Here is a 13298-nt window from a genome sequence, read left to right as displayed (position 1 = left end):
CTGGAGGTGGTTAACATGTCCTCTGTCCTCATGTAGATGTGCTGGAGGTGGTTAACATGTCCTCTGTCCTCATGTAGATGTGCTGGAGGTGGTTAACATGTCCTCTGTCCTCATGTAGATGTTAACATGCCCTCTGACCTTATGTAGATGTTAACATGTCCTCTGTCCTCATGTAGATGTGCTGGAGGTGGTTAACATGTCCTCTGTCCTCATGTAGATGTTCTGGAGGCCAAGATGTTAACTGGTGTCCTCCTGTAGATGTACTGAGGCCAGCAGCAGAGGAGCAGCAGAGGAAAATGGCCTCCGACCTGGAGCAGGTCACCAAGAGAGCCGCCTCTCAGGTCAGAGTTCAAACCCCACCAGATGGTACCCAACATGCACTGCAACAAGGAAGTACCACCTACATCCCGGCATGCAGTGCAGTAGTGGTGTCGAGTCATGATACTTGATACTCAATGTTGGGGAAACCAGTGAGGGGTAGATGGGTTCATCTATGGATGCATACCTTGACTGTCACTCAAGGTTTCCGTTAACCAGTAATAGTCGGCCTTACCCCCCCAACTGGTAATTGAAGCGCGTTTTACATTCGCCAATCAAGTGCATAGGTAGGCAGGCTTCAGCATGTCCCACACCACTTTGCAGTGAGCTGGAAGTAGCATGCATTTTTCAGATGTAGACTTAATTGTTTGAAACCTGAATGTTTTGCTTCATATTGTGAGGCATGTCTTACCTTGCATCAAAGTAGCCTAAAGTATTTTATAAAGACCTCCATAGGCTTATGCCATTGAAACCAGCAGCCGGTTTCTCTCATGTTCTATTGGTTTTCAAATCAACTTTGTTTCATTGACCAGTTGCCAAACTTCAACCCTCGTCATATTAGCAGCCCGTGCTAGTTGTTGCATCATTAATATATGCCATTTAGCAGACGCTTTTATCCAAAGCGACTTACAATCATGTGTGCATACATTCTACGTATGGGTGGTCCCGGGAATCGAACCCACTACCCTGGCGTTACAAGCGCCATGCTCTACCAACTGAGCTACAGAAGGACCACTAGATCTCCCCTGCTAAATGTTTTATCTCTGTCTCGTGAACCTGCTGTCTGGTGCGGTCCGTTAATTGCATTAGGGAACAAACATTTGCCTACTGCCTTGTGCGCATTGCTGCACTTATAATGTGAAGAAATAATAGTTTATCAACATTTCAAGCTAAATGTTCTGATCTGTTGCATCATCCTCATTGCTTTTGAAAGTGTGTTTTTGATGTATCCTAGTCCTACTTGTTGTATGATTTTGGGATCTATCGTCCCACAACTGTCCCAGAGTCTGTTTGGAAAAGGCTATTTCTTTCTCACAAAGAAAGATAAGCTGAACAATAGAACAGGTCAACTTTTCTACTATGGGGGATAGTAGATTGTCATAGACTAGTGATGTTGCTGTTGGTTTCTCCTTGTTGACTGAGTAACAGTAAACGTGGACAGTTATTCTAACATCTACAAATTGCTCATCAGAATTCAGTAAGAGGATTCACGGCGTTGCATCCTAGTTGTATGTTCTGTTCAGATGTATTACCGTAATCTAAATGGGATTTCTCAGCACCTTGGCTGGATGATCAGGTTACGCACCCAATACATATGGGTCCGGTACTCCACAGCGTCTCCTCCCGCTCCTCCTCCAGATCCGGTACACTCAAATGATCTGGTAAATGCAAATGCTGCAGATGAAATGTCCGGCGCCTCATTTTCCTCACAGAAACCCTGCTGGCACCGTACACCAAACACATCTGACACATCTATCCTATTGACCACTTCTCTGATGGAAAGACACTTGTTCTCAGATGAAATCAAACACCACATTCTCCCATGTTGAGTAAATCCCAGGATGAGAATAAATGTCTTATCTCTGGACCCAATACTTCCTCCACCCCCAAACCAATATCCTGCTTCCCATGTCTTTCTGATCCTACACACACTAGGCCAGCGAGTCAGGTAGCGCCGACGACGCCCAGAGCCAGGTGCTGGACTGGCAGGAGATGGTGTCGGAGGCGGTGACGGCCAGGGACCGTGCCCGCGAGGAAAAGGCCACCATGGCCCTGCGCATGAGCCACATGGAGGAGGAGAGAGAGGGTAAGGGCCCTGCCACCGTTGGTGGGTGATCCACACACACACAGGGCGCACTGCCACTACCACACACCACAGACACTAAACCTCACCTCAGACCGAAATGCAACAGTCGTATCACCCAGAAGCCGCTAACCCGCCTCCCTCGACAACACAGAACACAGCTACCACTCTGTCCAAACCTTTTGTTATATACTGTCAAACAGCATACATCTTTTACCCAAGGAAACAGGGAGGAAGGAAGGTGGGAGGGAATTCTAGAGAAGTTATCTGTTAAAGTTCAATGTCTTCTGTTGTTGTTTGAGAGCCCCTCACTGTCCAACTGAGCATGTTTATTTTTTGTTTCATTTTTTCCCCCTCCAACCTCCGTCCCCGGCGAGCTTTTCGTTCTGGCTCTGTGCACCCCCCCAACCCCTACCCCATGCCCCCCCTCCTCCTCCTCCGCTCCTGGGATGGGGGCAGCCAACAAGAACCTGTTTCCCATCAGTTTTGTGCATGCAGGCCCATCCCCCTCAGCAAAAGCCTGTGCCCACTGTACTGTCCTCAGTTTCCCAGGATCCTTTTCACCTCCTCCGGGGTAAACTGGAGGCAGTACAGTGGAGGCCTGTGCTTTTTAACAGTCCCTCTTCCTCCATGTCGTGTTTCTTTCTTTCAGTATCTTCCTCTCTTTTTAAGTTTCCTTCCCTCCCACTTTCCCCTCCCTCTCTCCTTCCTTCCGTCTCTCCCTCCCCCAACTTTCCCTGCCACTTTCGGACTCCGTTGACTTCATAATGACACTGTCCTTGAACTGATCTGCAAAACATATTAACGCAACAAAATGACAAGGCTTCAATGGTGGTGGGAACGCTAACACTGGAATTAGGACTGAGGGCGGAGCTTGTATGGAAAAAAGAAATAAACCAATGATCTTGTTTATAAAGAATTAATAAACCAATCAAAAGAGCCCTAGAAGAATCTCCTCTAATAGAATTGTGAAATATCCTTATTGTTTAATTTATAGAAAAATTAGGCTATATCTAAACCACTAATAACACTAAAGTGAAAATTCTAGGCTAGAGTTGTGATGTCATTGTGAGCATAGTTACTTGACAGATGATGTGGATTGGAATTATATAATATACTGACATCATAGCTTGAGTTTTATGTCTTCTAACACACACACACACACACACACACACACACACACACACACACACACACACACACACACACACACACACACACACACACACACACACACACACACACACACACACACACACACACACACACACACACACACACACACACACACACACACACACACACACACTCACACACTGCAAGTGGTGCTGTTTTTCAACACTTTTGTCCTCTCCAATCATCTATCCATCTTTACTAACGCTTGCTAACCTCATTGTTGTCAGTTGCCTGTGTAACACTGCCACCCTTGCTGCTTTTAGTTGCTGAAGTAGCAAACTATTGCAATATCTGATTGGTCCATTCCTACTCAAACTTGGTTTCTGGACCTCATCTTAACATCTAAACAACAACTGGCTGTCAATTAAATATTGTCATGTCCATTCAATGATTGCTCATCACTTAATAAATGATATGGAGTCAATTCCATAAGTTCATTCTGTTAAAGGAGATTCCTTGGAATTCAAGAATCTAAAGAGTCCTCATTGAAAATAAATGACTTTTTTATTTTATTCGCTTGGCTACATTGACCACTTTGCACTACCACATCTGCAATCCTTACCCAGTGAAACCCTTCTCTCTGTCACCCAATGAAATCCTTCTCTCTGTCACCCAATGAAACCCTTCTCTCTGTCACCCAATGAAACCCTTCTCTCTGTCACCCAATGAAACCCTTCTCTCTGTCACCCAATGAAACCCTTCTCTCTGTCACCCAGTGAAACCCTTCTCTCTGTCACCCAGTGAAACCCTTCTCTCTGTCACCCAGTGAAACCCTTCTCTCTGTCACCCAGTGAAACCCTTCTCTCTGTCACCCAATGAAACCCTTCTCTCTGTCACCCAGTGAAACCCTTCTCTCTGTCACCCAGTGAAACCCTTCTCTCTGTCACCCAATGAAACCCTTCTCTCTGTCACCCAGTGAAACCCTTCTCTCTGTCACCCAGTGAAACCCTTCTCTCTGTCACCCAATGAAACCCTTCTCTCTGTCACCCAGTGAAACCCTTCTCTCTGTCACCCAGTGAAACCCTTCTCTCTGTCACCCAGTGAAACCCTTCTCTCTGTCACCCAGTGAAACCCTTCTCTCTGTCACCCAGTGAAACCCTTCTCTCTGTCACCCAGTGAAACCCTTCTCTCTGACACCCAGTGAAACCCTTCTCTCTGTCACCCAGTGAAACCCTTCTCTCTGTCACCCAGTGAAACCCTTCTCTCTGTCACCCAGTGAAACCCTTCTCTCTGTCACCCAGTGAAACCCTTCTCTCTGTCACCCAGTGAAACCCTTCTCTCTGTCACCCAGTGAAACCCTTCTCTCTGTCACCCAGTGAAACCCTTCTCTCTGTCACCCAGTGAAACCCTTCTCTCTGTCACCCAGTGAAACCCTTCTCTCTGTCACCCAGTGAAACCCTTCTCTCTGTCACCCAGTGAAACCCTTCTCTCTGTCACCCAGTGAAACCCTTCTCTCTGTCACCCAGTGAAACCCTTTTCTCTGTCACTCTTTGCTTTTAGCTATCCCTCCCCCACCCCTCCCACATCTACCTGATATCACAAAACAGATGGGAATGAGTTTTGTGCAAATTGTTGGCCCTGATTGATCAATTTGACATAAATGTGATTGCTACCCCCTCCCCTTGATGGTCCAATCACTGACTAGTGACCACTGATAATTAAAAATGTAGTGACCACGGATCACAGTCCAATCACAGTGTGGGCAGCTTTCAGTCGGAATGGCTGTGACCTCCCTGCTTCCAGTATAGCATATCACCATTGAAAATGTTGTTGCAGTACAGTCTCCTTGAGCCGTAAAGACATTGCAGCCTCCCTCCTTCCATCCCCCTCGTGTTTGGTTGCAGCCTGTCTCCCTCCCTATTAGTTGTGCATGGCTTTGACCAGAAACTCTGCTTTTAGGAAAGTCTACACACACACACACACACACACACACACACACACACACACACACACACACACACACACACACACACACACACACACACACACACACACACACACACACACACACACACACACACACACACACACACACACACACACACACACACACACACACACACACACACACACACACACACACGTATGTAAAGAACACACGCTCATAGGAGTCTGGAGTGCTCTCTTTCTCTCCTCTCTGGAGTGAGTCTGCACGTTTCCTAGTGTGCAATGCTGCTGTTGTGTGTTCATCCATTGGGTGAGCGTACCTTTTTGCAGTCTTTCCCTCTTGTCTTTCACCCTCTCTCACTCGTCTCTCCCTATCCATTATCTCTGTCTCACTCCCTGTATCATCTGTCTTTCTTAAACCATCCTCTATCTCTGTCTCTCCATCTCTGTCTCCATCTCTGTCTCTCCATATCTGTCTCTCCATATCTGTCTCTTCATCTCTGTCTCTCCATCTCTGTCTCCATCTCTGTCTCTCCATCTCTGTCTCTCCATCTCTGTCTCTCCATCTCTGTCTCTCCATCTCTGTCTCTCCATCTCTGTCTCTCCATCTCTGTCTCTCCATATCTGTCTCCATATCTGTCTCTCCATATCTGTCTCTCCATCTCTGTCTCTCCATATCTGTCTCTTCATCTCTGTCTCTCCATCTCTGTCTCTCCATCTCTGTCTCCATATCTGTCTCTTCATCTCTGTCTCTCCATCTCTGTCTCTCCATATCTGTCTCTCCATATCTGTCTCTCCATATCTGTCTCTCCATCTCTGTCTCCATCTCTGTCTCTCCATCTCTGTCTCTCCATCTCTGTCTCTTCATCTCTGTCTCTCCATCTCTGTCTCCATATCTGTCTCTTCATATCTGTCTCTTCATCTCTGTCTCTTCATCTCTGTCTCTCCATCTCTGTCTCCATATCTGTCTCTTCATATCTGTCTCTCCATCTCTGTCTCTTCATCTCTGTCTCTCCATCTCTGTCTCCATATCTGTCTCTTCATCTCTGTCTCTCCATCTCTGTCTCTCCATCTCTGTCTCTCCATCTCTGTCTCTTCATCTCTGTCTCTCCATCTCTGTCTCCATATCTGTCTCTTCATCTCTGTCTCTTCATCTCTGTCTCTCCATCTCTGTCTCTCCATCTCTGTCTCTCCATCTCTGTCTCTCCATCTCTGTCTCTTCATCTCTGTCTCTCCATCTCTGTCTCCATATCTGTCTCTTCATCTCTGTCTCTCCATCTCTGTCTCTCCATCTCTGTCTCTCCATCTCTGTCTCTCCATCTCTGTCTCTCCATCTCTGTCTCTTCATCTCTGTCTCTCCATCTCTGTCTCTCCATCTCTGTCTCTTCATCTCTGTCTCTCCATCTCTGTCTCCATATCTGTCTCTTCATCTCTGTCTCTTCATCTCTGTCTCTCCATCTCTGTCTCTCCATATCTGTCTCTTCATCTCTGTCTCTCCATCTCTGTCTCTCCATCTCTGTCTCCATATCTGTCTCTTCATCTCTGTCTCTCCATCTCTGTCTCCATCTCTGTCTCTCCATCTCTGTCTCCATCTCTGTCTCTCCATATCTGTCTCTCCATATCTGTCTCTCCATCTCTGTCTCTCCATCTCTGTCTCTCCATCTCTGTCTCTCCATCTCTGTCTCTCCATCTCTGTCTCTCCATCTCTGTCTCTCCATCTCTGTCTCTCCATCTCTGTCTCTCCATCTCTGTCTCTCCATCTCTGTCTCTCCATATCTGTCTCTTCATCTCTGTCTCTTCATCTCTGTCTCTCCATCTCTGTCTCTCCATCTCTGTCTCTCCATCTCTGTCTCTCCATCTCTGTCTCTCCATCTCTGTCTCTCCATCTCTGTCTCTCCATCTCTGTCTCTCCATCTCTGTCTCTCCATCTCTGTCTCTCCATCTCTGTCTCTCCATATCTGTCTCTCCATATCTGTCTCTCCATATCTGTCTCTTCATCTCTGTCTCTCCATCTCTGTCTATCCATCTCTGTCTCCATATCTGTCTCTTCATCTCTGTCTCTCCATCTCTGTCTCTCCATCTCTATCTCTCCATCTCTATCTCTTCATCTCTGTCTCTCCATCTCTGTCTCTCCATCTCTGTCTCCATATCTGTCTCTTCATCTCTATCTCTTCATCTCTATCTCTCCATCTCTGTCTCTCCATCTCTGTCTCCATCTCTGTCTCCATCTCTGTCTCCATCTCTGTCTCCATCTCTGTCTCTCCATCTCTGTCTCCATATCTCTGTCTCTCCATATCTCTGTCTCTCCATCTCTGTCTCTCCATCTCTGTCTCTCCATCTCTGTCTCTCCATCTCTGTCTCTCCATCTCTGTCTCCATCTCTGTCTCTCCATCTCTGTCTCTCCATCTATGTCTCTCCATCTCCGTCTCTCCATCTCTGTCTCTCCATCTCTGTCTCTCCATCTCTGTCTCTCCATCTCTGTTTCTACATCTCTGTTTCTACATCTCCGTCTCTCCATCTCTGTCTCTCCATCTCTGTCTCTCCATCTCTGTCTCCATCTCTGTCTCTCCATCTCTGTCTCTCCATCTCTGTCTCTCCATCTCTGTCTCTCCATCTCTGTCTCTCCATCTCTGTCTCCATCTCTGTCTCTCCATCTCTGTTTCTACATCTCTGTTTCTACATCTCTGTTTCTACATCTCCGTCTCTCCATCTCCGTCTCTACATCTCCGTCTCTACATCTCCGTCTCCATCTCTCTACCTCTATCTCTCTACCCCCCCTCCTGTAATGCATCTCTGGGGTTCAACTCTGTAACCCAAAAACATCCCCCTCATCGCTCCCTCCCTTCCCCTGTGGCACAAAACTGATTGAGGATGACTGGTTCTTTCCCGGCTGCTCCGATCCAGTGCTGGCCAGCCGGCAGCAGGAGTTGGAGGAGGAGCTGGTGCAGGCCCGGGGTCTCACAGGGCTACATAGGGGCGGCAAGAAAATGGGAGGCACCGCCCACCAACACAGCCTGCAGGTACGGAGTAAAAGGTAGAGGGAGAATGAATGATGGAGGGGAGGTGGCAAGATGGGTGAGTGATTTGGCAGAAGGAGGGTGTGGTGAGTTCAGAGCTGGGAAGGAATAAGACAGCCATAATAATAACTCTTGAGAGTGTGGTCACATGGTCACGGCCAGCAAGGATACCTGTAGATGATCAGTATAGCAAGGGAGATGAAATGTTACTGTACTTCTGTCTGACGTTAGATTTGTACGCTGTCCTCTGTAACATCCCAGACAAAATGTACTTCAGTCACTGGACTAAAATGAGTATTGTCACCCCACCCCCACACAGGAGGACTTTGAGTTTGATGGCAAGCAGGCGTTCCACCAGGACCCACACAGTGGCGGATCTGAGAGCACCACCCCGATGGAGGAGGGGGAGAACATGGGAGGTTGGTGGCCTGAGTACACTTCCCCCAACACAGGTGTGAGACCCACTAGACAGTTTACGCTGGCATGCACGTTGTCGCTTTTTGTGCATTTGTCACCCAGCCACCACCATTTTGGGAGCTTGAGATGTTGTAGTCGTTTGGGTTGTTTTTTTGTCATTCTGTCAACGTAGGCCTAACACTCCTCTGCCGTTTTGGGGGTTTTACATGTGGGTGTTTGTTCTCCCTCCAGTCTAACACATTCAACCCCAGAGTGGATACATTCCCTAAGGTTGACTCATCTGTGGGCTTTTGTGTTATCTCATCACAAGTTGAGGTGGTTATTATTTGAACATGTGCATGCTGGTTGAACTGGCTAGTATTTGGCTCGCTACGATGTTGGCCCATGTGAAATGCATTGAACTCTTGTCAGTTCATATGAATTTAGGTGGAGAGTTTCCCCTGTCCGTGGTAAGTGTTTGGCCCTGTCTGTTCTTCTTTTTCCTCTTATCTTTCCTTGTGTTTGACACATTCACTGTGTTGAAAGGTTCATGGTTTTTAATGGGACAAAAAATATAAATAAATGTCCAAAAACCAGTGACCTTGCATGGGGCAAGTAGCAGGCCAACTATCATAAACATTGTAATCCATCACAACAATATGTTTGCATGGAAATGTTTCAGTTGTGACTGTATAAAGGGCTGTTTCTATGATTACAATTTGCATCCATTTTCGCTAACTATTGTTGATCATGATAAATAACTACCAGATTTCTCAACCATTGAGTTGATTTTTCTCTTTCTTGTCTATGCGACTGCCCTTGCAGGTGGCCTGCGGTCGGTAGTGGAGGAGTTGGAGCTGGAGAGGAACCAGCTGCAGGAACAGATCCTAGGACTGGAGGACCGCTGTCAGGACCTTGAGGACCGGCTGCAGCTGCAGGCTCGCATCGAGTCCCTACAGGTAAACTCTCACGTCTCACAGACCTGGTTGGACACTGATATCTCACGCCTTGTAGAGCTATCAGAACCACATGCACATTGCAGAATGCCACACTGTACCAAGATAGCCTCCATAAAGACACTTAAAGCAGGGGTTCCTAAACTTTTTTACTCAGGCCCCCATTCCAGCATTGGAGGAACATCCCACGTCTGTTTCTATTAGCACAAGCACTGTTCATGACACAATCTGTTCATACATTTAGCAGGTTTAAAGCTTATTTCCTGAAATTCTACACATTTTGTCATGGGTTGTAGAGAAAATGTTGCAGTTTTAAAGCTAATTTGCTTGCAGTTTCAGTGGGGCAAAAAGTATTTAGTCAGCCACCAATTGTGCAAGTTTTCCCACTTAAAAAGATGAGAGGCCTGTAATTTTCATTATAGGTACACTTCAACTATGACAGACAAAATGAGAAAAAGAATCCAGAAAATCACATTGTAGGATTTTTTATGAATTTATTTGCAAATTGTGGTGGAAAATAAGAATTTGGTCAATAACAAAAGTTTATCTCAATACTTTGTTATATACCCTTTGTTGGCAATGACAGAGGTCAAACGTTTTCTGTAAGTCTTCACAAGGTTTTCACATACTGTTGCTGGTATTTTGGCCCATTCCTCCATGCAGATCTCCTCTAGAGCAGTGATGTTTTGGGGCTGTTGCTGGGCAACACGGACTTTCAACTCCCTCCAAAGATTTTCTATGGGGTTGAGATCTGGAGACTGGCTAGGCCATTCCAGGACCTTGAAATGCTTCTTATGAAACCACTCCTTCGTTGCCCGGGCGGTGTGTTTGGGATCATTGTCATGCTGAAAGACCCAGCCACGTTTCGTCTTCAATGCCCTTGCTGATGAAAGGAGGTTTTCACTCAAAATCTCACGATACATGGCCCCATTCATTCTTTCCTTTACACGGATCAGTCGTCCTGGTCCCTTTGCAGAAAAACAGCCCCAAAGCATGATGTTTCCACCCCCATGCTTCACAGTAGGTATGGTGTTCTTTGGATGCAACTCATCATTCTTTGTCCTCCAAACACGACGAGTTGAGTTTTTACCAAAAAGTTATATTTTGGTTTTATCTGACCATATGACATTCTCCCAATCTTTTTCTGGATAATCCAAATGCTCTCTAGCAAACTTCAGACGGGACAAGTACTGGCTTAAGCAGCGGGACACGTCTGGCACTGCAGGATTTGAGTCCCTCGCGGCGTAGTGTGTTACTGATGGTAGGCTTTGTTACTTTGGTCCCAGCTCTCTGCAGGTCATTGCCTAGGTCCCCCTGTGTGGTTCTGGGATTTTTGCTCACCGTTCTTGTGATCATTTTGACCCCACGTGGTGAGATCTTACGTGGAGCCCCAGATCGAGGGAGATTATCAGTGGTCTTGTATGTCCTCCATTTCCTAATAATTGCTCCCACGGTTGATTTCTTCAAACCATGCTGCTTACCTATTGCAGATTCAGTCTTCCCAGCCTGGTGCAGGTCTACAATTTTGTTTCTGGTGTCCTTTGACAGCTCTTTTGTCTTGGCCATAGTGGAGTTTGGAGTGTGACTGTTTGAGGTTGTGGACAGGTGTCTTTTATACTGATAACAAGTTCAAACAGGTGCCATTAATACAGGTAACGAGTGGAGGACAGAGGAGCCTCTTAAAGAAGAAGTTACAGGTCTGTGAGAGCCAGAAATCTTGCTTGTTTGTAGGTGACCAAATACTTATTTTCCACCATAATTTGCAAATAAATTCATTAAAAATCCTACAATGTGATTTTCTGGATTTGTTTTCTAATTTTGTCTGTCATAGTTGAAGTGTACCTATGATAAAAATTACAGGCCTCTCTCATCCTTTTAAGTGGGAGAACTTGCACAATTGGTGGCTGACTAAATACTTTTTTGCCCCACTGTATATACATTCTGCCATGTCTAATGTGTATTCATGTAATATTTGAGTGACTCGAACATTACTACAAAATCTGTGCTAAAAAACATTAGCTGACATTTGCTAGTTGATCTGGACATTTCTGACAAGTTATAAATAGATCTCTAAGGTATACAATGACCGACATGACAAGAGGAATACTGATAATTTACTACCCAAATCGAAATGTCCCCTTGTCCATTCTATAATTACAACTTTCAAGAATAAGTTGATAGCCGGACTGAGTTCCCTAAAAATAATATATATAAAAAAAAAATGTTGCATCTTATAAGTTCTCCTTTGTGTTTGGGAGTTTGTTTTGCCTTTGCTTTTGGATTGACGTTTTACTGAATTCATTTGTACTATTCAGTTCATTGCATGTTTCCTCCCGAGGACTAGGATTTTGTAACAGACCCCTCTAACACAGGTGACGTTTGATGTAGATGAAGAAAGGCGTCCATTTTGGGTTTCCCAGGTGTGTTAGTGTTTGTGTGCGCTAGAGAGAGCACCTCCGGCGGTGAAGGCTAATCCTTTGGCTTGTTTGTTTTGGCTTGTTTGTTCTGTGTTCACGGCTTGCGATCAGTCTTCTAATAAGTGAGTGCTATGTTGAGCATATTTTGGCCACAAATTCACTCGGTGTGGAGAACAAACTCACTTGGTTGGTTAATTCTTCAACCATCATATAAGGAGCATACAAAAGTATATAACAATTCTAATCAGGCCAAGTTCAAAGCATTGTTTTTACCCTAAGAAAGGCCAAGTAGATAATAGAAAAGATACTAAGCCAAAATGTCCTGAAAGCTGAAATTTTCCTTTTATACCGTGTTGTTTGGACTAACCCTGACACTGCACATAGAAGAAAGAGAGTAGTATTTTGGGTCAATATGTGTGCAGTGAGATGGAGTGAGCTTCCTACCGGCTTTACTCTGAGCTTTTCTCCAAACCATGTTAAACCTTCGCTCTCCTCCCCACAGAACGAGTCGGAGAGACTACAGGGTCAGCTGGCCAGCCTTCGGAGCCAGCAGAGCAGGGATGCAGAGAAACACCATCTCCTGGTCACCAGCCTCAACGAGCAGCTCAAAGGGTAACCCCACACAATTCAAAAAAGGTCACGGGTCACACACACAACTGGTGAACTGGTTCATTTCCCAAATTTTTATCCAGTGCCAGTTAAGGGTAAAAGGAATGTAAGGTTTTGCTCCATGCATCTAACTGCAGTCATATGCAAGTTACTAATAAACAAATACCATCAAGTATGGGTAAAGTTGTGCACTGATGATGATCATGTGTTTGTGCTATTTTGCATTGGAGAATGTAAGATTATCACCATGTCCTCATTTGTAACCTTTAAAACATCTCCTTTCTCTTTGATGCCTTTTAGACTGAGTGACACCCAAGAGTGTCTCGAAACCTCTCTTATAGAGAAGGAGAACACATTGGTCAAGACCTCTGAGAAACTGGAGCTCATCGACAGCCTCCGAGATTCTTTCATGGAAAAGGAGGCGCAGCACAAAGAGGTCGCCGACAAGCTGCTTCAATCTGAGAACCATGTAAGTACAGTAGCCTGTTCTGGCGATCAATTAATAGTCTAATCTGTTTTATAGTGAGTCATGACACCTTCTTTTCTTCTTTCAGCTCACTGAAGTCTCCACAAAATGCAGTACCTTTGAAAAACAGTGTTCAGAACTGAAGACATCGGTTGCAGATCTCACACATAAGCTGAGTGTGCTTAAAGAGAAGGTAAGGTTTTCAGGATATGACTACCATGGCTTAATTACTGTGATGAAATATTAATATTA

General features: G+C 45.5%; 1 protein-coding gene across 4 annotated transcripts in view; it reads left to right on the top strand.

Annotated features, from left to right (window-relative positions):
* The first annotated feature begins 283 nt into the window (after positions 1–283).
* LOC124020781 (golgin subfamily B member 1-like) overlaps positions 284–13298 on the top strand; it is a 40259-nt gene continuing 27244 nt past the window's right edge. For 2 of the 4 annotated variants that reach the window (XM_046336052.1, XM_046336051.1), the window contains exons 1-8: positions 284–341; positions 1975–2126; positions 8046–8205; positions 8522–8654; positions 9424–9557; positions 12474–12583; positions 12881–13049; positions 13135–13239. In XM_046336052.1, coding sequence (XP_046192008.1) covers positions 297–341; positions 1975–2126; positions 8046–8205; positions 8522–8654; positions 9424–9557; positions 12474–12583; positions 12881–13049; positions 13135–13239 — 1008 coding nt within the window. In that variant the 5' untranslated portion in view covers positions 284–296. The remainder of the gene's footprint in view (positions 342–1974; positions 2127–8045; positions 8206–8521; positions 8655–9423; positions 9558–12473; positions 12584–12880; positions 13050–13134; positions 13240–13298) is intronic. The other 2 variants (XM_046336054.1, XM_046336053.1) reach the window with 2 other exon arrangements.

Source organism: Oncorhynchus gorbuscha, unplaced genomic scaffold (assembly GCF_021184085.1).
Source record: "Oncorhynchus gorbuscha isolate QuinsamMale2020 ecotype Even-year unplaced genomic scaffold, OgorEven_v1.0 Un_scaffold_910, whole genome shotgun sequence".
NCBI lineage: Eukaryota > Metazoa > Chordata > Actinopteri > Salmoniformes > Salmonidae > Oncorhynchus > Oncorhynchus gorbuscha.
This window is presented reverse-complemented; position numbering and strand designations above follow the sequence as displayed.